We start from the raw sequence: 26,546 nt of genomic DNA on the forward strand, positions 1-26,546 counted from the left end.
CTGACTTCTGACTCCTGTCATGTTCCCATTTCTTGTTGTCGAAGTATAAAATAAATCGTCAAAATGTCTGCCATAATCATCGCCGATTGGGTTTCCCTCGACAAGGATACGTATTACCGGTAAATTACTACTGATTTTAATTATATTCTATTGTTGTGGCAGTTGTATTACGCCCCATTTTTTCGTCGTAAAATATATTTTTAAGGCGATAATTCTCTATCTAATCTATAATATATTGAATGGGTTTTCTATGCTGTGTTATGCTCCCGTTAGCTTTCTTTCTGGAGAAAATTATTATGTCCACCTTTGTGGATGAACTAACAACCTAATTGGACTTTAAGAGCCTACCATCCAAATAATATATTTTGTTTGGCTAATTTGCAGGAAATTTGATCTGTATAGCATGAATTGGTCTATTGATAGTGGATTGGATTCAATGGTGATCAGTGGAGCACCTTACGGAGGTCCCATAGCTCTAATTAGGGATAAAAATAAGCTTGTTCGGATTGTGGGACAATCCAAACCAGTCATACACATCTACAATTGCGCAGGCACTCACATGTCCAATATAGTGGTAAGTTTGAAAAACAAACATCATCTCACTTTTTACTCCCAATATTTGTTACAAACCAAACTAAGATGTTTGAAGAAATAGATTCTACCCTACAATACGAGAGCTTAAAATCATACTTTATTTACAAAAGACATATCAAATTAACCTCTAATTATTAGTATTTATTTTTGTAGATAATGTTGTTTGACTTTACTACCTAGAATTATTTGTATGTGTTTTGGAGATTACGTTGTTTGACTTTAAGCCCTACAATTTATAAGTGTTCTTTCAAACATAGAATTTTAAGTGCCATTTATTTTTCTTCTGTGTATTATGAATTATTATTACTTTAAATTAGAGTTTTACCAGTGGAAATTAATACATAGGAAAGGAATCAAAAGTAACCTACATTATAAGGAATTCAAATCCATTTTTTACTGACAAATTATAGTTATATTAAATTAAATTATAGTTTATACAGTTAACAACCCTTTTTGGCTGTATAAATCAGGGCTTCCCTAACTGTGAGTCGCGACGCCCCGGGGCGCCGCGGGATCATCCCAGGGGCGTCGTGAGGCAATCTTTATAGCGAGAATATCGTTCCATCAGCACTGCAGCGTTAAGGGTTTTATTACCGTTTGCGACATCATTCTTGTGTGAGACAGGTTTCTCTGCAGTTGCAGTCATTAAGAATAAGTACAGATCAAAAATAAATTTAGAGGCAGAGACGAGAGTGGCGATTTCGAAACTTCATCCTCATTTTGAGAAACTATGCTCAGAAAAGCATGCACATCCTTCTCATTAATACCAAAGAAAAAAATGGCTTTTTTTATCTTTTTTGTTTGCTTCCATTTTTGTTTTTATGTTGTGTTCTTTATTTTCTAATAAAAAATTAAGATACTATTAGGAGTTTTTCTGACAAATTGTTATTAGGTAACGTACCCATACTGCGTGACCCGTTCAGGGGGGGGGGCTTCAAAATACTACGCTTGGTACAAATGAGCGGCGGGGGGCAGATTTTTAATCACCGGGGAAGGGGGGGGGGCGTCGCAAAAATATGGTAACTTCCCAAGGGCGTCACAGTTGAAAAAAGTTTGGGAAGCCCTGGTATAAATAATGTTTATGTTTTTCCACTAACTATTTTATGGCTATTCTATGTCAGTTTCTATTGGTGAGGTTTTTACGTACACAGTTTATCAATTGTTTATTAGTAAGAATGGTACCTAAAAGCCCAATGGGTGTCTAAATAAATTAATAAAATATGTATACTATTTTTACAAATACATACATGAACAGAGTAAGACTGTACAATTTACAAAACATTATTTTGCAAAAAACAAAGTTATTACAAAAATAGAATCAGCTGGTAAACAGTGAAAATTTTGCACCGGCACTCCAAGAGTTTAGAGTCTAATCACCTCTGTTCTGTGTATTTTCAGTGGAACAGTGGCATTCTGGTGCACATGGGATGGTCCGATGGAGAGCAATTGCTCTGCATCCAGGAGAGCGGAGAAGTGATGGTCTACGATATGTTTGGGGTCTACCAACACACCTTCAGCATGGGACCAGAAGCCAGAGACACCAAGGTATCTATCACTTCACCACCACTAACTTATCACTTCACAACCAGTTACTTACCACTTACCACTGTTCCCAAGGGTTGAGAGACATTTCATTGTTTTTATCTAATTAGGATCTATAAAAATTCATCGAGTGGCAAGTACTGTCCACCAATGGAATTCACTTATGTTGTGAAGAACATTACTTAATTAGGCCCTTTAAGTATATTTTTCTTTTAAATCAAATCCTTTAGTTTGTGGCAAGTGCTACTTCCAGTCGATGTAAATTTGTGGCAACCGCATTGTTTACACCTTAACCCATGAAATGCCAGCAAATCCATAGTGGATTCGTTAGGAACTTACCGCACTTGATTTTATGGTATTTCCAACCTTAAAAATGCTTCTATTGTACCAAAAATGTATTTATTCATTCGGCAAGGACATAAAGTATGTTAACATTATTCTAGTTTGTCGTATCGTCATTTGCAAACATTGTTTTTTTATCTGTGCCAATGAGCACCCTGAATTCCGTATCAAATTCATTTTCAAGTCATATTACTGAATTTGTTTACAAGAAAGCCTTACATGATTTAATTTTTATTTGTAAAGAATGCTTATTTAGCTGAAAAATATAATAAAACTCAGGAATATTTTCGTATTTTTTCATTATACTATATTTTTTTATAACATTTGACAGAAAAAAACATTTATCTGTATATAAGTAACTAATCGGGGAAACTGCATAGAATAGATGTATACAATTTTAATGAATAAACTAGCTGTACCCGGCCACGCTTTGCTGTGGCTCAGTCTGTCTAGGCAGATAAAGAAACAACAGTGCGTATTGCTTTTACGTCCAACAGATTGCGCTATTTAAAAAAAAAACATGTTTGTCCAACGATGGCGCTGTTTTACAAAAAATTATGTTTTTACCTGCCACAGGAGACCTATATATAATATAGGTATTTAAAAATATACGCTTATTCGAATGCAACTTTGTGTCAAAATTTCAAAATAATCAGTCAAGAACTTTCAGAGATACAAGATTTTGAACAAATGAACATTTTTATTTATATATATATAGATGGATAAACATATTATCTTGTAAGATGGTACAATTTATAAAAACTTCATTTAAAAAAGTACCAGTATAAGTAAGTAAAAGAAGTTAAATTAAGTAAGTAAGTAGTAAGTAAGTAAAAAGTAATACTTCATTAAGTTATTACAAAAATAGGGTCCGCCGGCGCATGGCAACTCTTTCGGTATTTTAGCTGGTACACGAGGGTTGCTGTAACATTATTTTACCGACAATATTTCTCAACAATATTGTGAGAAATATTTTTAATAAAAATATGGAAGCAAACAGCAACATTTTTTAATTTTTTCTTTATTCAGCATAAATTTGTAGTACAATTAATTTATATCTAGGCAATTAACCTGTTAACCGGGGAGATCAGTTTTGAATTACGCAGCATATAACGGGGCCTAGGATAACCTTCACTAGCATGTATTAATACGTCACGCCCGGTGGACGTAATTTCATATTTTTATTTTTTTTTATTTATGCATCAATAAAAGTGAAAATATCGAATTAAAAAAATAGAGTATTTACAAACAATTATAAAGATTACAAAAAATATAAAAAAGGTTATAATTACAGAACAATAAATAAAACACACAGATAAAAGAGAAACATTGAATTTAAAAAATTTAAATATTTAAAAATTAAAAACTCAATTTCTGTATGATATGCTCGGAAATATACGTCCCGCTTGTTCCAGGGCGCAACATATATTTCAAGGATGTATTCATACGTCCTACCTGTACCCGATACTGTTTACGTTTGATGTATTTATACGTCCCGCCCGGTTAACAGGTTAATGTTGCAATTGAATCATATCATTACGTATTTTAATATATATACACTCCTGTTTTTGTGATTTCAGGTTTACAATGCTAAATTATTTTCAAGTCCACACGGCACCGGGATAGCTATCATGACGGCTTCAAACAGAATGTTTCTGATAAATAGTGTGGCTGAACCAAAAGTGAGACAGCTGCCTGATATACCCAGTAAGTTTTACACTAAACCTGAAGCTTAATGTCCCAGAGTTTTGTTGCTTCAGATGTAATTATTTTGCTTTACACTTAACCCCTTGCTAATTGGTTCGCTTCTGGGAACAGCTCATATTTACTCATAGATATGTCTCTCATCGTTGTGTTACCCTTACTGTCATGGTGAGAAATTAAACGGTGTTAGAAAGGGAAAAAACCACGCTTTATATTCAAATCTACAAGTTAACCACAGAAGAAGTAAAATGTGCATTAATTTGGATTTTATTTCAAAGCAGAAATACTCTGATCTTCCGGAAGAATATGCGAGAGGCGTGAGGGGTTAAGATTCTAATATTTTATTTGTTTGTTCTAGGAGCCGCAGAAAGACCGAATTGTTGGTGTGTTTTAAGCAGTACATCTCAAGTAAGCGGTCTACTTGTGTGCAGAGACAGAGATGTCTTCAAATGCCAGCTAGGAGAAACGCAACCAATCCTCTTGGTGAGATATTATTATATTGGATTCCCATCATCTTGATTTTTATAGTATAGATTTATACAGTTAAGGATTATTTTCGTTATCACATAGTTGTAGTACCTATTATGTATGTCCATAAAATATCATTACGTAATTTTGCCTGAGATTGTTCTGAAAACTTAACTAATGATTTCAAGTTAAAATCATTGAATTTAAATTTAAATTAATGTATGAGTAGTTAATAGTTATTAAAAGGAAGAAAGTGTGTGGAGAGAGAAAAAAATAAATTGAAATCAAGAATTATAATATGCTCACGAATTGTAATTGACTGTTAATACACAGAAGTTTTGAAAAATGAAGTGAAAGTATTTTTGAAATATGTCACGCTAAGATATTGAATAAGTTAGTTTTGTATGTTAGAAAGGAATCATGAAAGATGTCTAAATGTAGTAATTTTTCTTAGTGGTTGTAAGTTGTGATTGCGCGAGTAATTACTGAGTTGTTTGCTGCATTGGTATTGTTGGCTTCAATATGAAAAAGTGTAGTGTGCCTGGTACGCCTCGTTGGAACATTTAAACCAATGACGGATCGCAATTGGGCAATATCTCTTTTATTATTTAGCAGATTATGTAGAAACAACAGATCTGACAATGTGCGTCTTTTTTGTAAAGTTAACATATTATTTGTAGTTCGGTTGTATTTCTTGAGTAAATGTTTCGAAGATTTATTCTGTATTCTTTCTACTAAATCTATGTATACCTTATATTGAGGATTCCATATTGTGGAAGCATACTCCAGTGGACTTCTGATCAATGAACAAAACAACATTTCTAGAGTCTTAGCACTTTTGAAAACTTTGCATATTCTTAATAAGAAAACTAGCATCCTGTAGGATTTTGATATAATGTGTTTGATGTGCTTATCACAAATTAATTTGCTATCTAAATAAACACGTAGATCTTTACACGTAGACACTCGTAGGTGGTAAAGGTTTGTTGTTCAGGTTGTATGGATAGATGATTTTGTTTATTGTTATTAAGTTTAATTTGTAGAACTCCATTTTATTTTTTTATTTTTTTATATATACAATAATATTATTATTGGGTTTATAAAAACAGTTTATTTTTAAACAAGTTCTGCTGTGTAATTATTATTACACTGACACTGACACACTGACAGTTTGATAATGCCTTTAGAGGGCGAAACAGCTGTCACGCGTAATAATAATTACACAGCAGAACTTGTTTAAAAATAAACTGTTTTTATAAACCCAATAATAATATTATTGTATATATAAAAAAAAAAAAAATAAAAAAAAAATAAAAAAATAAAAAAATAAAATAAAAAAAAAAAAAATAAAAAAAAAGATGATTTTGTTTTTATTTCTAGTAAACTTAATCGAGTGACACTTAGATATGTTTAAGGACAATAAATTTTATTCACAGTATGCGCACAAATTATCAAGATCGCTTTGCAATCCCATACAATCGGGTAAACACTGTATAGCTTTATAAATTTTCAAGTCATCCGCGTATAAAACTTGTAAACTTTAACTTACTAAATACTACTAATAAAACTTACCTAGCACTTCTTTGTAGGCAGAGTGAAGAATTAATTTTATTTATTTATTTTTTACCAGGATACATTTATACAGCAAATAACATAATATTTTATGATAACTAGTAAGATTATGTGTATGTGTTGAGAATACTTAAAATGGGTAACACTACTATTATACCTTGTCAGTTCGATAACAGTTCTTAGCTAGGCAGATTGTCTTTTTCTGGGTAACCAGATGCTTCAGTTATGCGCGTGTACTTTCATCAAACTATCTACTTAGTGTGATATATACTAGTGTGTATGAATAATTTTAAGTGTCATTATTTAAAAAATTTTAACCCCTAGCCGAGCCACTTTAACAGTTATTAATTAACTAACCATTAATTGTAATCTTTGGGTTCTGACATTGTCTAAGAATGGACTAACCTCCAGTAATAGATTATATGGGTATTGTACGCAATTTTAAAAGTTTTATAATTCTGTTTATAAAACAAAAAGTCTTCTGTTTCCAGAGGGCAGACATGACCAATCCCTTCACTGCCATTTTGAAAATCACAGCGTCCCAAAATGGTCGCCATGTGGCACTGTTTACGGATGCGGGGTGCGTGTGGATGGGCTCATCAGATCTCAAAACGAAGTACTGCGAAATAGACACAGGATATCTGAAACAGCCAAAACAAATAGTTTGGTAAGACTCTTTTGTGTTCTTCTAAATATCTCAACTTTACCATCATATTCCTTTCAATTACTTATTAAATAGCATTGCAAAATATGTCAACTTTACCAGAGATGTGCAAAATGGGTACACAAAACCATTTGAAATGCAAAATGGAAATGGGTCAGAACTTTTCCATTTGAAAATGCAAAATGCAAAATGGTTTTTAGAAAAGCATTTCAAATGCAAAATGCAAAATACCCATTTTCAAAATGCATTGAAAATGCAAAATGGTTTCTCAGGTCAAACAATTAAAATAATTATAGAATTTTTAAACAATTTTGTCATTTAATAATGGACATCAATGTAGAACAAACATATTGCATGATGGTAAATCCACACCACGACTACAGATTATGAAACCACAAAAAATTTGCGCGGGACTAATGTTGCCAACGTAAAAACATAGAAACTGCTATCTAACATTTAATATTACAGCGTCATGGCCGGGGCCCCATGTTCACTATTTGAATCAGTATTTTTTGTAATGGTATCACTCAATTGCCAGGGCTCCTACCAGGGAGCAACTTGACAAATGTAAATTATCTCTCATAGCGAGGTTGAGGACCGACTGATATTTGGGGCTTATGAAAAAAAGATGAGTGGAGATAGTAGGAAGAATGTTGCAAAAAAGCATTTAAAATGGAAAATGCATTGAAAAAAGCATTTAAAATGCAAAATGCAAAATGGTTTTTAGAAAAGCATTTAAAATGCAAAATGGAAAATACCCATTTTGCATTTCCATTTCAAATGGATTTATTTGAAATAAAGCACATCTCTGAACTTTACTATCATATTCTTTTCAATTATTTACGAAATAGCATTGCAAAATATGTCAACTTTACTATCATATTCTTTTCAATTATTTACGAAATAGCATTGCAAAATATGTCAACTTTACTATCATATTCTTTTCAATTATTTACTAAATAGCATTGCAAAATATGTCAACTTTACCATCATATATGAGCTTAACTTACTCTTGGGGCTGCCTAGGTTAATGTCAACAAATACAAACCGTAGAACACAATAGCATAGAAGAATGTCCCCTTCACCAGTTTCCTAGATGCACACCGATGCCATGAACTGGCAGAATAATCTAAGCTTTGACCTCTGCCAACGTATCTCCACCATACGAATAGGGAGAAGACAGACGGAAAAACAAACACTCTTAATCAATTATACTGTTTTTTTTTCGGCCGTTTATTATGCCGTTTTGCTCTACCTCCTTCTTTAGCCAACGTTTCGGACAGTATTGCAGTGTCCATCATCAGGGCAGATGGGCACGTTGGCTAAAGAAGGAGGTAGCGCAACACGGCATAATACCCCAAAAACAAATCACTATAATACTTTTGGCCGTGAAAATCTCAAATCATACCTCACTCTTAATCAAGTTCTGTATTTCTTCAGGTGTGGCACAGAAGCTGTAATCGGCCACTGGGACAATGTGATGGTCATCATCAGTAAGTCGGGCGAGAGTGTCAGCTACTCCTACGACTACCCCATCCACCTCATCCCGGAGATGGACTGCGTCAGGATTATCTCGGGCCTGAACCACGAGCTGGTGCAGAAGGTGCCTGCCGTTGTGCAGAAAATCTTCAGGATCAACAGCACAGAGCCCGGGTCTTATTTGTTGGAGGCTTCCAAGCAGTTTCAGGTACAGTTTAGCTTTATTTTATATCTGTTCTCTTGTGATATTCTCGAATTCTTTTCTGCTATTTTCTTGTATTTTCTTCTGTTCTATTTTCTTGGATTTTCTTCTACTATTTGTGTACAGGGTTTTCCAATAAGAAGTGTTATTTTGATATTCAATCGTAAAAGATCAATGATTTCGTTGCTTGTGTGGCACGTAGCGCCGTCTTGTTGAAAGTAAACGTTGTCCAGATCAATACCATCCAATTCCGGCCATAAAAAATCATTAATCATCTCTCGATAGCGCAATCCATTCACCGTAACTGTTGCTCCAGCCTCATTTTCGAAAAAGTAAGGTCCAATGACTCCGCCGGACCATAAACCGCACCAAACAGTCACACGTTGAGAATAGAGAGGCTTTTCAACAATAACTCTTGGGTTTTCCGAGCCCCAGATGCGACAATTTTGCTTGTTGACGAAGCCACCGAGGTGGAAATGGGCCTCATCACTCAAGATGATTTGCATTTGATTCACTCAAGTGAATTTTAATAATTTCAATGCGTTGTTGAAGCGTGTATCGTTCCATTTTTATTAATGGCGTAGTTTCTACTTGTCAAATGTCAAAAAATGACAGCTTCAAAAGTAACATCTACCGAAATAGCGGGCTATTCAAAATAACACCTCTTATTGGAAAACCCTGTATATTCTCTTATGTTCCGTTTGCATGGATTCTCTTCTGCTATTTTCTTGTATTCTCTTCTGTTATGCTTGAATTTTTTCTGGTATTTCGTTGTATTCTCTTCTGTTCTATTTGTTTGGATTCTTTCCTGCTATTTTTTGTGTATTCTCTTCTGTTCTGTTTGCTTCAATTCTCCTTGACTATTTTCTTGTTTTCTCTTCTGTTAAGCTTGAATTCTTTTTGGCCAATTCTTTATATTCTCTTCTACTTGTATTCTCTTTTGCTCTATTTGCTTGAATTCTTTTCGGCTATTTTCTTGTTTTCTCTTCTGTTAAGCTTGAATTCTTTTTGGCCAATTCTTTATATTCTCTTCTACTTGTATTCTCTTTTGCTCTATTTGCTTGAATTCTTTTCGGCTATTTTCTTGTTTTCTCTTCTGTTCTGTTACACTTAAATTATTTTCTGCTATCTTCTTGTGCTCTCTTCTACTTGCTTGTATTCTCTTCTTTATTTATTTATTTATTTAAGACACATACAGGACATTTTGAAACATGTCCCTAGACTAATGCATCTTCAGCATTTATATTAATGTACATTCACAATAATAAACACATAAATTGAAAATGAATTAAACATTCAGTGAGTGGCACTGTTGTATCAGCAGGTTAAAACAAGAACACAGAATACACCTAGCTATATATCATCAAAAACCTTTCTGAATTTGTTTCATTTTTACATTTTATTTTCTGGCATCTGTACTTCCTCCCTCTCCCTACAGCATTGATATCTTTAAGATCCAGATTCACTTCTTCCTTCCTACAACATCCCCAAATATAACATCGCTCTTCTGTGGAGTTAACACAAAAATTTTATTCTTAATTACATTTTACTTTTGCGATTTCAGAAACGTAGTCACAGAGCCGATGAATATATCTGCATAGTCAAGAATCAACTGGGCTTAGCAGTGCAGCAATGCATCGATGCTGCGGCCTTTGAATTTGATCCTGAGATCCAAAAACTTCTGATACGAGCTGCGCAATTTGGAAAGGGCTTTGTCCCGGATCATAACCCGGACCATTACGTGCATACTTGTCGCTGGCTTCGGGTTTTAAATGCGGTCAGGGACCCTAAAGTGGCTATACCACTCACATATATTCAGTATCCTTTACAATTACACGATAACATCTATCCTGTTATAATCGCTTGAATTATATTTTAAATGAAGCTCAATACCACTAAGAGTAAACTGATGGAAGTGAGTTTATGACATGTCTTGTTTGCCCAAAGTGAAGGAAATCAGTTTTCTTTAAAACTTATTATCAATTATCACTGTTTAGTGGGTCTCAATGTTTCAATGTTTCTTTTGGCCAGTGATTTTGAAATTATGTATTTTATATTTTTTGTATTTATTTTACGACTGATTATTCATCCAATTACAGTAAAATAATCATAATATTTGGATGATTTGTATGGCGCCGTTTTTTACATAATCACCTCAAGGGCGCTGTACAAATATATAATACATTTCTAAAATGATCTATGTTATTACTAACTATATATAGAGATAATATACATTACAATACTTACCTGGTAGGTCACTTGAAATTAATACTTAATTAACATTAACTAATTGTTTATTAGCGAAATTTAGATACAGGATTTAGGACATAATTGGATGTAACTGGACTTTCTCTCAGGAATGGTATATTTAATTTAAGGATATGGCAACATAAAAAGGTAAATTTAAGTTTAGACCTGAATTCTTTCTGACTTGTTATGGATCTTAGTTTCGGAGGGAGTTTATTCCAAGCCTTCGGCCCAGATTCTCCGAAAGCGCGATCACCAAACTTAGTATTTGGCTTGCACTTAGGTTCCATCAGTCTGCCTACAGCTGCTGATGTTGCTGATCTAAGAGTTGACTGCCCCAGACTAGTGTTTTCCGGGACGCATAGTTCAGAGATATAGGGTGGGTCCATTTCATTGATGGATTTAAACACCATCCATCACAATTTGTACTGGATTCTTTCAGGGCACTTGAGCCAGTGAAGGTTACGAAGGTGTTCTGAAAGGTGTGAATATTTTGAAACCCCGGTTATGAGCCGTGCTGCTGCATTAAACACTGATTGAAGTTTGTCAATTTGATATTTTGGAAGGCTGGCATAAATGCCGTTGCAGTAATCAATCTTCTCATTCTACCACTTTTATCTGGGAACATGATTATACAAAAAACTCTTAAAGTTATTTAAAAATTAATTAAATACATCACTGTTTCAGAAATTTGATTCAACAGCTCCAATTCTCGTATCGTTCTATGCTGTGCTAGAACATCTGTTCTGCCGTGTGGTATCTTGAACAAGTCGTGGCGACACATGGCGTGATATGTGTATCCGAGAATGTTAGTTTGGGATCAAAGACGAAACCAAGATCTTTAACGTCATTGACTGGGCATGATGTTTGCCCTTTAATGCTGTACTGTTAATGGAACTCTCTTACAAGGTCTTTTAACAGACTCTAAAAAGACTCTCAGAACTCTCAGATTATCTTCTTTGTAAGAAGAACTGCGTATGGGTTCCAAATTAGGCCAATTTTTATATTTCAGTTTTCAAGTGAGCGACGCTTCTTATTTTGGCACCTTATGTGGGTTTTGCTATAAAAGTTTAAGAACAATATTGCATATTTTACACTGGGAATTGAAGTGGGTTTTGTTTCGTCTAGATTCCGGTCATCATAACTGACTTTCTGGGTGGTGTTATTGTTGCTTATCTATGAATGGGTACCTATGAATGTTTTTAAAGGTTGTACAATTACTTTAATCAGCATTATGTAGGTAGTATTTTCCTTAAAATTACAAATCAGAGTGCAACACTTGGGGGAAAGAATTCTTCTAGACAGACTGGTGTGGAGAAGACTCCATTGCTTGGCCAAGCACATTGCTACTTATCTGAGACTAACACAGGGTCATACAAGGGTTCTAGCTCATTGGGCATGCTATAAGGTGAGCTGTAATTCACACACATTCAAATTTATATTCCTCATAAGATTTGTCCTGTTGTCTCGGTCATTAAACCTTAAATCACCATTGACTTTGTCTTTTTATTGATCTTTTGAAAATTTGTGAACCGGTTTCAATGTTTCAGGTGACCCAACCACACTTGGACAATGAAAGTGTTGCAAAAGAAATAGCGGATAAGTTGCACAATGTTCCGGGAGTATCGTACACTGATATCGCACTCAAGGCAGCTGATAAAGGGCGACAACCACTGGCCATAAAGGTACATACACACATCATTCTTACAAAATACTAACAATTACCTTTCAAGAATGCATGATGTGTTCTGAAGAGTATTACAACTACTGGCGTGGACCTGTGGAAAATCACAGGATATTGTTTTTTTTTTTTTTTTTTTTTATATTTACTCCACACAGGAGGCCCTGAAGAAAATAATTTCCCTCAGGGCCTATGTCATCTTTGGGGATGCTGTGTGGAGGGTCTTTTTGTGGAGAGGAAGGAGTGAACATGGGTCTTGAAGAGTCCCATGTTGTAGGAGGGAGGAAACACAGAGGCCGGCAGTTCGTTCCACAGCCGAGCTGTTGAACTTAAGAACGAATCGTAGAAGCGACCCGTTCTCATGTGACAAGTGTCAACTGTGTACAAATGTTGGGCGCGCGTTTGGCGTGTATCCCGACTACGCACCGGTGCCGAAGGGATCAATGACGCTAGTTCCTCAGAGCATCTTCCATTGTAATACCGATAGAACAAGGACAGCATACCTACCTGACGCCTGTGCTCTAAAGATTGCAGTCCGTTTGTTAAGATTGGGGAATCTATCAAACGGACCGCCCGTTTCTGCACAGAGTCAAGGGTTTTTTCAGGTATTTTGGGGCTCCAGACCAGAGATGGCTGCCAAATTCGACAGTAGGGCGCACTTGCGATTTGTACAGGGTGAGCAGTTGTGTACTATTAAAGTATCTGCGGGCCCTGTACAGTACGCCCAGCTTTTGAGAGGCCAACTTTACTCTGGCTTCGATGGAGCCCCCGTACCTGAGCTGGTCACTTATAGTTACACCAAGCATATCAATGGAAGGCCTGTTCGGAAGATTGCTTCCGTTGAAGGAGACTAGATTATCATTTGGATCCCTTTTAGACGTAATCAGACAGGATTGGGTCTTTGAAACATTAAATTCGACGAGATTATTTTTACCCCAGGAGGAAATACTCTCGAGATAACCGTCCATTCTTTGCTTCAAAGCCCTCCGAGCCGTTGGAGTTTGTGTGCCCTTTGGGGGCTTGTCAAACAAAAAGCTATCATGAACTGTACTGTCATCCGCGTAACAATGAATCGGTGCACATGTCAAAAGGTCATTGATGTGCAACAAAAACAAAGTCGGAGACAGAACCGATCCCTGTGGGACGCCAGCATTTATTGAGTGCGAGGAAGAGGTGAAACCGTCAGCAACCGCCTGAATCGACCTATCCCTTAAAAAGTCAGCAATCCACGTACACAGGGATGCGGGAAGTCCGTAAGAATGCAATTTGTTGACAAGTCCTCGGTGCCAGACCCGGTCAAAGGCCTTGGATATGTCTAGTGCGACCGTTTGGGTCTCACCGTGACGTTCTAGGCACCGCCCCCAAACATGCGTCACATACGCGAGAAGATCACCGCACGAGCGGTTCCGCCGGAATCCGTATTGACGGTCGTTGATAATTTTGTTCTTCTCGAGGTATGTGAGCAGTTTGTCGTTGATCACACGTTCCATCACTTTGGACAGAACTGATGTGATCGCTATGGGGCGGTAGTTGGCCGGGTTGGAGCGGTCACCTTTCTTGGGAATAGGGTGAATTACCGCTTTTTTCCAACCAGAGGGCACAGTGCCACACTTCAGGGACATTTTGAAGAGCTTTGTCAAAACTGGAACTATTTCCGCAGCACACCTCTGCAATACCAGGGCAGGTATTCCATCAGGTCCACTACCTTTGTTACCATCGAGCCCCCGTATGACGTGGAGTACATCCCGATGCCGGATCCTCAGCTTTTTCATATAGAAGCCGCAGTGAGGAACCGACGGCGGAACAGCACCCCCGTCGTCGAGGGTCGAGTTTTCCGCAAACATTTTCCCTAATAGGTTAGCCTTTTCGGTGGCGGTGTTTGCTAGTGAGCCGTCAGGTCTGGTAAGAGGTGGCAAACTGGGTTTGCAAAAATTTCGACCTATTGAGCCCGCAAGCGACCAGAATGCTCTGCTGCCATGCGGGCAGGCAGCCAGCTTTTTGCTGATCTGCAGGTCGTGTTCGAATTTTGACCTATTAATGATTCTCTTGCATTCCTTTGCCGATTTGTTGTATGCTGATCTGCTTTCGGGCGTTCGAGATGTGTTGTAGGCTCGGTAAGCCGCGTTTTTTCGTCGAACTGCTTCGGAGCATTGTCGACTGAACCACGGCTTTGAGCCCACACCAGTTTCTTTAGTAGTCGATTGTATGATGCCATCCATCGCCGATTTGATGACTTCACCAATCTCCTGGGCACATCTTCAAGGGTCCGAAGTCCGAAAACAAACAGCTGACCACGGAAATGCGTTGAAATGGGCCCGCATACCGAACCAATCTGCTGACCTATAGTGCCACACTTTTCTCCTCAGCCTCTCATTGGTTGGTCTGAGGCTAACGGGGATTGATGTCGTCACTAGGCAGTGGTCAGATGATGCCAGAGGCGCTGTGACGTCAATCTTATAACCGTGTGGCACAGTAGTTAAGAATAGGTCTAACAGATTGGAGCGGTGAGTCTGGACATCAGGAACCCTTGTAGGCTCCTGAACCAATTGCTCTAATCCGTAGCAAATGGCAAAGGATTCCGCCTGTCGGCCAGGTGAGTCCGTTGGGCCTGAGAACTTCAACCATGGTTTGTTATGAACGTTGAAGTCCCCCAGAACAACAAACTCGGCCGAAGGGTAGCGGGGCAAGAGATCATCAATAGTATCGCTCAAATGTTTGAAGAGCTCGGAAGTGTCTGATTCGCTATGGTTCGGTGAGCGGTATAGACGTGCGTAGAATCTTGCCGTACTGGCAAGATTGACGCGCACCCACATTACGTCGAATCTGGAGTTTTCCAGACTCAATAGTCGTACACAATTGACGTCAGCTCGACTATAGAGGCAGACTCCTCCTTTCAGTCGGAATTTGCTTGCGAGGGCAAAGCCCGGGCAGTCCAGATAGGAGGAGTCTGGCGGCTCAGCTATCTGAGTTTCGGATAGGAAAAGAAGGTTGGGACGTTGGGACAAAAGATGGTGATGGTGATGGTGATGTATACTAATATCTCGTCGAAACACTATTATCACGCGAGGATTCGGTAGTTTCTGGTCATTTGATGTTAGAGTGTTGGAGGTCTAATTGGACTGGTCAAAATGTGGAACCAATTTTTTCACTTCATGTCTCATCTAAATAGGATAGTCTCAATTCTCGACAAATAGGTTAAAATTAAAATAATTTTCTGTTCAAAATATTATATTATGTGTAGGTCCTTTGAATTGAATTCTCCAAAGAATCCCTTGCAATTTTTAAAATGTAACTCAAATTCAATGCGAAAATTGCATAGTTCAATGAACCGGAGTTATAAACGGAGCCACAACAGAAATTATTATTTTCAGTAATATGTACGTAATTCTTCTTTAACTTCTACGTCTATCAGACTCTTCGTGGTTTAACAGTCTTGCACTTGTTTCCGCGAGATCTCTTTTTTATGTGAATACTGCACAAGTGTCCGAAGTGTCCGGAGCCAGTGGTCTGAAGGAAGTGGGTAGGGGAAGAAGATAGGGAAGAGAAGGGAGGGAACATACCATACATACATTATGAAGATCTGGTCACTAAACACAGCTAAAGCCATTTTAAATTGTGGTCTTTCACCAGAGCGTTATTGACAGTATCTACCACTCTGGAACAATCTCTAGTCTTTCAATATCTGCAGGAGTGAATGTAAAAACCTTTAACTTTGTGTTGGGCAATCGATCGTTTGAATAATTTTCTTGCATTTCACCATAGATAAAGTTCTGTGACCCCATATCAAAATATGAAAAACACTAGTAATTTCTCACACCTATGTATTTCTGACAACTTCAACTTTTGATTGACAGAGCGTAGCGAAGTTTCTACTCAACCGTTTGTCACTTCTGTCTGTAAATTTGTTTGTAAGTTCCGTTTCCGGTTTCAAAATTCTGCTGCATCCACTTTATTATTCAAGCAAGCCTTATTTTGACAATATGGCTATCTTTGACTGAGGTTTTCAATATTATGATACCTACCTGCTTTAAAAATTAGAAGAAGAAAAATTGTCATTGAGATAGTGATGTTTCTTTGGACAAATTGTATAATTCCTTATTTGAAATAAAATAAAAAGTTTGTAATTAAGTAGGTAGGTTTTTAAGAACCTACTTACAAATCTTATGATTTCAGGGAAAAAATTTGTTTTAATTTATTAAATAAGAGAAAATTAGAAACATACTTTTTTTAGGCGAGGTCTAGACTGTTCACAGAACTACTAGTATTTGTACTTATTTTGATGTAATTTTAGATTTTGGAGTACGAGCCCCTAGCCAGGAAGCAAGTCCCATTGCTTCTGAAGCTGGGAGAACAGAAAGCAGCCTTGCTGAAGGCCACACAGAGTGGGGACACTGACCTGGTCTACATTGTTCTGTTGCAACTCAAAGAAAAGATGGGATCTGCTGCTTTTCAGGTATCTGCCACCTTTTACTTTATTTCCTCCAATCTTAACTGTACATATATACATCATTAACTGTTTTTAATGATGTATAACTGTACATACCTACATCAGTAACTGTTTTTAATGATGTGTAACTGTACGTATATATGTACATCATTAACTGGTTTTACTACTTTTTCTATTTTAATGGGATTTCCTTTGAAATATCTATTTAACTCTCAATGATAAATTAAGACAATACACACCTCTTTTTCCATATCTTTCAATACATAGTTCAAAAAGATAAAATTGTGTTGAAACTCGAGCAAAGCTGGACAGAAACTACAGCTTGACATAGTTATCTTTGCAGGCGGCTAAAAGAGGAATGAACACTACTTTTTAAATCAATGATCTTATATTTATTTATTTTTGGGAAAGTTGACAGGAAAACTGAAAATTAACACGCATATACATAATAATAAAAATAGTAATAATAGGCGTATTAGATCTATCAAAAAATTTATATATAAAGATGCAAAAGTCGGTCATTTTGAATACATGTAGGATAACGAAAGATTTTTTAAATATTTATGTTGAGGGATCAGTAGGATTTATAGGCCCTGTTAGGAGTTCTACCGAGCCGAACCCTCTGATATGAAAATATCTGGAGTCGGTGAATTTTTTTTCCCATTTGATCTCTGGTGATTTGACGTGTTGTTGTTCTTGTATTGTTTTGTATTTATTTTACTTATATAATGCACTTGCATAGTGTTGATTGACCAGCTGATCATTTGTGGAAAAGTGAGTGGAAGGGTTTAGTTTTTCCTATGCGGAAGATTTAACCCGGACAACAAAATCGGAAGCATATATAAATAATGCCTATTATGAACTTTCCACTCCTGATAGTGGATGATAGAAGTGTGACTACATATAATTTTTTTTAGAGGAAAGGGAGGAGTAGGATAAAGGGACGAAGGACGGGAGTAGATGGTAAGGTAGATGGAGTGATCTAATTTGAGTCCTGTATTGTTGTGAATTTTCATTTTATGTTCCGTGTAGGCATACGAATAAAATATTGTATCAGTGATTCAATCCAATATTGTATTTGTATGCCTTACTATTTATTCATATTCATATTGCCTATTTATGTACACAAACAAATAATTAGTTTTTAATCTTTTAGCCTGTGGAATGCCGATGGGTCTCTGGAGAACATGCGAGCATTCTAATACTATCCATATTCATTTTATAATAATTTGCAATGCGATTTTGACCTTAATGCTTCAAAAAATGTATGAAAAACAAAATCGGCATCGCTTGGGCTAATAAAACTTTAGATTTTTATTAATGATGCCTCTCTGAAGGCTTAAAAAATATTTTTGTGTTTTATGCTCCGGCCTTCAACAGATTATAGCACAACTACAGGGTTTTCCAATAAAAGGTGTTATTTTGATATTCAATCGTAAAAGATCAATGGTTTCGTTGTTTGTGTCGAAAGTAAACGTTGTCCAGATCAATACCATCCAATTCTGGCCATAAAAAATCATTAATCATCTCTCGATAGCGCAATCCATTCACCGTAACTGTTGCTCCAGCCTCATTTTCGAAAAAGTAAGGTCTAATGACTCCGCCGGACCATAAACAGAACCAAACAGTCACACGTTGAGGATAAGGAGACTTTTCAACAATAACTCTTGGGTTTTCCGAGCCCCAGATGCGACAATTTTGCTTGTTGACGAAGACACCGAGGAGGAAATGGGCCTCATCACTCAAGATGATTTGCATTTGATTCACTTAAGTGAATTTTAATAATTTCAATGCGTTGTTGAAGCGTGTATCGTTCCATTTTTATTAATGGCGTAGTGTCTACTTGTCAAATGTCAAAAAATGACAGCTTCAAAAGTAACATCTACCGAAATAGCGGGCGATTCAAAATAAAACCTTTTATTGGAAAACAATGTATAATATGTAATTAAATTAACGTCATCTATGAGCGCATGGATTATAATGTGTGTTACGTTTGCCCTTAAATGAATTTGTGAATCTGTAGATAAAAGAGTTCTGTTTAGAATTGGTCTAGCAAAGAGGCAGATGAAAAGTAAGCTACTGTCTGCTGTCGCAATTTGGAATCCAAAATGTCCGACACTCCCAATTGCAAAATTTAACTGTGTCAATTTCGAATAGGTGATAAATAATAGAAAACTGATACCCAAGTAGCTTTTAATGAACTATTCACTTCAATTTTGTTTGTGGCAAAAAATCCTAAAATATGTGCGCATTGTCATTACAGCTGGCAATTCGCAGTTTCCCCTTGGCCCAGAACCTGTACATGAAATACTGCGGCGAGCACAACAGAGAGGCTCTGCGTAAGGTCTACATTCAGGAAGATGACTTTCATGGGCAGGCCGCCACCTACATCAAAGATGCACTGGATCCCAAGGTCAAATTTAATCTCCAAATTCATTTTATATCCGATCTTCTAATGCACATCTTTTGTTTTGATTTTACTCTTATTTTTCTTAATGCATTCACTAACACAACGTCTGTTGACAAGACACAACTTATATATACATGTTTTAGTCTGGGAGCTATATGACACGACAGGGATGTCAAGTTCTGCAATATAGTAGTATATAGCCTGTCTATTTGTGTCACAATGCGAACTTAATAAAGGTTTACATTTTATATTAATTATTTTTACAACTCGACAATATACATAGTTATATCACAAACCTGCTTTCCGGCATTTTCCAGCAAGTGTCTGTCAATGTGTTAAAGATCGTTATCATATTATGTAAAAATACTTGTAACAGTGTTAATAATATCATTATTGCATTTTTTAAATCCATATAACATATTTTATCTTCTTTGTTCTTATAGAATGCCGGGTCAATGGAAGCCTCTTTGAATGCCAGTCGAGAAGCTTACAAAAAAGGAAAAAATGAATTAGGTTAGTTTTGCAGTCAATTTTTGTTGTTGTTTATCAGTCTATTACTTTATATACATAATCTCCTGTCAATTATTCATACTGCCCCCCTCCTCCCTTCTTGTCCTTAATATTCTTTGAGTATTTTTATTCAGTAAGACAATAAATTATTCATAACAAATAGAACGATGGAATTCTACCTTGCATGATATAATACGCATAATCCTGGCAGGAACACTGAACGGTCTGAAAAACAAAATAGACTCAATTCTGCGGTCAAGTTAAGTTAAAGCTGTTACAAATTAGGGTAAACTTGTCAAATTCCGCTGCATGCAAAGGCTCTTTAAAAAAACATCACTTGATTTCAACTTAAATATCTAATGTAGACAACTATTTAAGTCAGGGGTTTAATTAATCACGCACAAAATAGGTTTTTAGGGTTTCGTTTGGGTTATTTTAATAATTTACGCGATTTTTCTAACCTTCAAACTTAAGTCTAATTGAGAAAAAATGGAACTGCATCTTTTACACCTTTTACACCACATAAATAGTTATTTCTAGTAGTAAAGTTAGTTGAGTTCTATATATATTTTTCATAATATAAATATATTCGCACCTGTTTTTTTTTATTACAATCACTAATCCTATTATGTTATGAAGCGTTGGCAACGTGCAATTTCTCATCGATTGCTTCCGATTGAGAAATGAGAACCACGAACTGACGGACATTCGCCAATATTCAAAATACATATTCCAATCTGCTCCATGACCATTCCAACAGACACGACCATTCAAAACAGACTCTCCTTACAACATAAGTAGGTCGGAAACTTATGTCGAATTGAATTGAAATCTGTACAGCCTTTAACACAGAATGAACTTTAGGAATCGATATTTTCAGGAGATAAGATATTCAAAATATTTACGTTGACTTTTATGACGGCGACCAAAACAAAAAACGCACAACAAAGACTTCAAACCGCCATAGATATTACACTCAGCCAGCACTCACCTTTCAATAGTTTTTCCATAGACATTCAGAATTTCACAAGCCATGGAGATTACCGTGTCTTCTGTCAAAATGACTCCTTTACTTTTTGCAATTGAAAATGGAACATATTCAAACGTATAACGCACATACCTACTCTTATTTATTTGAAGGTGCTTCCATCTGTGAAGACATCAGGAAGCTAGCGAGGCAGCAGGCCAGCATGAGGGAGGCTCATGGGGCAGAATTTGTGGGCACATCTCTCCATGACACTCTGCACCAACTGCTATTGAAGGGAGATCTGAAACTCGCAGAGAAACTGAAGACTGAGTACAAAGTACCCGAAAGAAGGTGAAATATTGGAGTATGTAGTGATTATTTTATTATTTTTTTTAAGTGAACTTTTTAATCTCTATATTTTCTTCTCCAGATTTTGGTGGTTAAGGATAACAGCCCTGGCAGAACTCGGAGATTGGTCAGAACTGGACAAGTTCTCCAAAGCCAAGAAGTCCCCAATAGGGTATGAGCCCTTTGTTGATGTGTGCTTGAAACTAGGGAACAAAATACAGGCACAAAAGTACCTGCCCAGGTGTCGGGAGGACATCAAAGTCAAATACTATGTGAAAGCCGAGTAAGTTGTTCTTCTCAATCTGTAAAATAAATAAATATAACAATAATGAATTATTCTGCTGTGTGTATACATAGGTTTGCTTTTCGCCCTAATTTATCTTGGTTCATAATGTTATTTAACCTTTTCACCGCGATCAAATGTACCGAAAATTACACTCGTACGCGGTACTCACTTTGAAAATCAAAACCTACCACTTGAAACAGCTATAAATCCCTTATTTCTAGACAGATTTATGATTTGCTTATCTTAAAAGCTTTATTAATGCTCTTGAAGTTTGTTGAAACACATAAATAAACAATAAACCGCAAGATACAGATATAATATTATAAACAGTGACCCATCACAAGAAATCAACAAGAACTGTCGCCATCGCATGCACACTGCTATATTGTTTATAGTATTTACTTACCCGGTCTGATGGGATTTGGACCACTGCGCCGATATCATCAAAACACAATTATTTTTATTATTATATCTACTAACAAATAAAGTTTTAATAAAAAGTTAACACGAGGAGAAATATTTATAAGTTTTGTTTTTAATGGTAGTTTCTAAAACATGGCCACACACACAATGTCACATCGCACTCTGGGCATTTATACTGGGACATTTTCCTTTTTTTAGAAATGGCGCACACTCGGCAGGCTCGGTGAAGTTTTTGAGAATTATTTCCCTTTATTGGGTGGGGCATATGTTTTGCTAATGCCTTAGCAGTTAGTCTCAGAGGTAAATCGTGTAACGAGCGAGAATGAGGCTCAGATCGGGAAGTTTCATGATATTTTTGCAACAATTGTCGTATTACGGCTAATTGGAAATCTGCTAAACTAACATTTTTATTTGTAATTGATTTAAAAGCTATATGAGAGTTCAATAAATACAGATCAATAATATGGAAGGCCACTTTTTTATACCACTTAATTGTTTTTCGCAGGCAATTAATACTACTTAACATCAAGTCCACTTTGTCAACAGAACCCATACACTTATTATAGTCTAGAACGCACTTGGGTTTCATAATTGGTTGACGAGTTTTCCAAACAACTTTTCCCGTCATGTCCATGGAGTCGTCATGTAAGGTTAAATGTGAACTTCTCTTTTATCGCACCACTTTAAAGCCAACAGAGGTCCACGATGTTGTGCTTTCATTTCACCCTTTTTAAGTTTATTAAATTTTGCCATGCCTTTTTGTGTCTTCCGCACCGTACCACATGCATTGGTTTTGTTATTATGGAGAAAATCATATAGTTGAGGGCTACTGTACCAATTATCAATAAAAAGATTATGTCCTTTATTTAAATAATCTTGAAGTAGTGTCGTTACTACAGCCCCCGAAACTCCGAGACATTCAGAGTCAGTTATGTCAGTCCCTTCGCCACAATAAATAATGAAGTCTAATATAAAACCCGTCTTCACGTCACACAATACAAACATTTTAATTCCAAACCGGTGACGTTTGGATGGTATATATTGTTTGAAAATTAAACGCCCTTAGAAAACAATTATGCTCTCATCGATGCATAAATTTTCATAAGGTATCAAAGTTTTTTTGAACATTTTTCGGGTATGGTCAGTTAGGATTTTAATTTTGTAAAGTCGGTCACCAGGAATTTGTGTGTCGGGGTTTGAGAAGTGTAACATTCGCAATATAATTTCGTAACGATCCCTAGACATGGTTTTTCCGAAAATTGTACTAGCGAGCAATGGGTCAGTGGACTAGTGTTCTTCGATAGTAAGATGTCGGTTTCTCGTCATTAACATTAACAGTGCAAAAAAAAATGTACATTTCTTCGACAGATGTGTCAACCCATTTACGAAGTCTGGATTTTTGGGAAGGTTCTTGTTTTGATATGGTGGCTATGTAATATCGATTAGTTTCGATCACCATTTTTGTCACTATTTCTTTGTTCAAGAAGTATTCAAAAAAAGTCAATTTCCGATGAATTACCAGAAAATAAAGTGGATGGATCAAAACCTGACACAAAATCATCAAATTCATGAACTATTGGAATAAATGGACCAGAGGTCCAAGAAGAAAAGCAGTCTGCATTTACAGTATAGTCTAAGTTAGGTGTACGAGAGTCATGATCTTGGCTTGTCCCGGGGGCGTTTATTTCACTGTCACTAACTTCTTCAGTAATTGGTATATCTTGATCATCTTCACTTATTTCTAAATCAGAGTCCATGTCTAAAAATGTTTCATAAATTTCGTCTTCCGTAAGAATGGGGTTTGCCATTTTTAAGGGAGTTCAATTTTGATATATAAACGGTAAGCCTATAAATATAGACAGATATATTACTATTTAGGTTGTCCACAAAATTTAGAAATAAAATCACAAAATAAAGTCAATCAAAAAGTCTTGAGTAAAATAACTATTTTTAAAACACGTCACGTCACAAGTTCACAAACAAACTAATGTATCACAGAAAAATAAATTACTTAAAAAGATTCGCAAAATAGAAATCGGTCAATATTTTACATCAACGCATAAGTCCATCAAAGCAGATTAGATCACCTAAGAAATACTATGGATGACACAACGATTCAGCGGCGCGACATTCAAATGACTGAATGAAGATTTAACGAATCATAGCTTTCACAATGTTTTATGTAAACAATTTATTATATTTTAACCAGCAAACGCCAGATGTCAGTAAGAAAAAGGATTGAACTATTTTTTGGTTCAGTTATCTGCTAAATTCGTCGCGTATTTACGTAGTATCAAGCCGCTAAGGTGAAACGCATGATATGATGCGCGTAGCGTGGGGGGCACGAATTATTTTCGCATGAATTGATGCGCGTAGCGGCGAAAAAGTTAATTTCCAATTCATTCATTTTAAAAATTGGCAATACTTACACGTATTTTTATGGCAAATTCTATATTGTTGCCATAAATCAAATATATCGAAGATCCTTAGGTATACTGTTTAATCTGCATTTTGCAAGTTTACTGGGAGCAAAAACAAAATTTGTTTATATTTTTTTAACCAGCCGATATATAGAATTTGATTGTTTTCATTCGTCAGATTTTATGAAAAATTCAATTTTGTTTTGCGTCAACTGAATTTTTATAGAGTAAATTAAATAGTTTAAGACGATAAAATAAAATAAAACCTTTTTTTTGCATATTCGACAGTATATGGGGATCGCCGATATACGTTAACACTACATATTTGTAATTTCTTCGTTGACTAGTCCGGCAATGTACATATTGGGATTTTTGGCTATAGTTTATTATGTGTCTTCCTATGTACATAATATACATCATACTGTTATCATATTTTTCAAATCTTTATAAATTATATTTGCTTTGGGAATATGACTCCCCTAGTTTACAATACAATTTTCTTCTAAAAAAAAAAATTCCTATTTAATAATTTGTATTAAGGTGGTATCTTTTATTTTTCAGGTTTTATGAAGAAGCTGCAATCGTTGCCTTTGAACAGAAAGATGAGAGTGCCTTGTTGTTTGTCCAAAGTAAATGTCCGCTGAAAGAGACCTTAGTTCAATCCAAAATCGCTAATTTGGTTCAACAGCTGCAAACACGGAAGTAAAATACTTTGTAGAACCAAATACCCTTGAATAATAATAATATGCCCAACTCCAGTAAAATATTGGCAGTATTTACCCAACGCTGGCTGCTAGAGGTGCTAAGCATGTTGACGTTCTTTCCATACAATGGCGGCAAATAAATGAATTTATATAGTACTTGGTGGGGGTGTTTTACACTTTCTAAATTGTTTTATTTTTATCAATATTGATAAAAAATGGTTATAGTAAAATGATTGTAAGCAAAATGATATTAGGCAAATAATATGATGTTTTGCACACAATCTTTTTGCTTATGATCGTTTGATTATGATCAAAATGTCAGTTACCATAAAAAATTAAGTCAAAATTTTTTTTAAGCAGTCTGAAGCAGGTTACCTAATATTTACGTTTTTAATTTTCGATTACTGTAATTTATTATCATAAAATAAAGAAAATATTTCATACAAAACTCCATTAAAATGTATGAAAGAAAACCAAACCCGCAGAACTCGCTCTGCTAGGAGGCGTTATTGTAGCACACTGCCATCAGAGTGTATGGGAACTGTCAGAAGTTGGAGGTATTGTCTCTATTCTAGGGTATTTGCTGGTACATATGTACGTAGTTAGATTCATATACAAAGAGATTATAAAATGGCCTTTCAAAAATATACGGTGTCGAAACACAACTATATTTGAAGCTCTTTGAAGATGAAAGATAGGTTCTCGAAACTAAGGATCATGATCGTACAAGTCCCTCTTTAATTAAGTGCAATACATTTTAAACTTAAATCAGTTTTACCTTTGAACCGACATTAAATTAAAAAGGCAAAGGGTCGGACAGATGCCACATTGTCTAATTTTGCTATAACTTTATTATTTAGTGCCATTAAAAAAATTGAGAGAGCTCTGTGATAGACATTATAAATTTATTTTAATATTTCAGCATTTATTATAAACTTTACGTTTAAGCTTGAATGTGTAATGTACCAAATACGTTTAACTATGTACATAATATCAATAAAAAAATGTATAATCGAATTTATGGATCAAAATATAATTAATAACTATGTATGTTATATGTAAAGTTAACCCAATATTAAATGGATTATTGAAATATTCAGGTATTAAGGGACGTACTTAACTTACTTTCACCAGTGATTCCTGAAATAATACATATATATTCAGGTATTAAGGGACGTACTTGACTTACTTTAACCAGTGATTCCTGAATTAATACATATATATTCAGGTATTAAGGGACCTACTTGACTTACTTTAACCAGTGATTCCTGAATTAATACATATATATTCAGGTATTAAGGGACGTACTTGACTTACTTTAACCAGTGATTCCTGAATTAATACATATATATTCAGGTATGGGTCGAACTTGACTTACTTTAACCAGTGATTCCTGACATTATTTGAAGTAAAACATGTTAACAACGTAAGTTTGGTCTTCGGTAACATTTTAGATTTTTTCAACTAAAGTCATAAAAAATCATTAGGTGATAGACAGCTAGAGTCGGGTTAAGGGGTTCTTTGACTGAGTGATCA

The 26,546-nt window shown here is 35.7% G+C and overlaps 1 protein-coding gene across 1 annotated transcript; it reads left to right on the forward strand.

Annotated features, from left to right (window-relative positions):
• On the forward strand, nt 1-26,085 carry Vps16A (vacuolar protein sorting 16). The gene is made up of 16 exons (XM_089639381.1): nt 1-119; nt 385-574; nt 1,993-2,139; nt 4,059-4,185; nt 4,541-4,665; nt 6,714-6,889; nt 8,327-8,573; nt 10,132-10,385; nt 12,084-12,222; nt 12,365-12,499; nt 16,787-16,948; nt 19,206-19,355; nt 19,796-19,865; nt 21,003-21,180; nt 21,260-21,460; nt 24,868-26,085. The coding sequence occupies exons 1-16, from the start codon at nt 64-66 to the stop codon at nt 25,010-25,012; spliced, it is 2,502 nt and encodes an 833-aa protein (XP_089495507.1). The 5' UTR covers nt 1-63; the 3' UTR covers nt 25,013-26,085.
• Nucleotides 26,086-26,546: the final 461 nt, after the last annotated feature.

The sequence above is a fragment of the Hesperophylax consimilis genome, chromosome 14 (assembly GCF_061612785.1).
Source record: "Hesperophylax consimilis isolate HC1 chromosome 14, BYU_Hcon_1.0, whole genome shotgun sequence".
Taxonomy (NCBI): Eukaryota; Metazoa; Arthropoda; class Insecta; order Trichoptera; family Limnephilidae; genus Hesperophylax; species Hesperophylax consimilis.

Excerpts from the sequence above, each read along its gene's own strand:
- Vps16A (XM_089639381.1), top strand. The coding sequence starts at position 64 with ATGTCTGCCATAATCATCGCCGATTGGGTTTCCCTCGACAAGGATACG. Across the intron at positions 4,186-4,540 it reads ACAGCTGCCTGATATACCCA|GAGCCGCAGAAAGACCGAAT; the intron begins GTAAGTTTTACA and ends TGTTTGTTCTAG. Across the intron at positions 21,461-24,867 it reads AAATACTATGTGAAAGCCGA|GTTTTATGAAGAAGCTGCAA; the intron begins GTAAGTTGTTCT and ends TTTATTTTTCAG.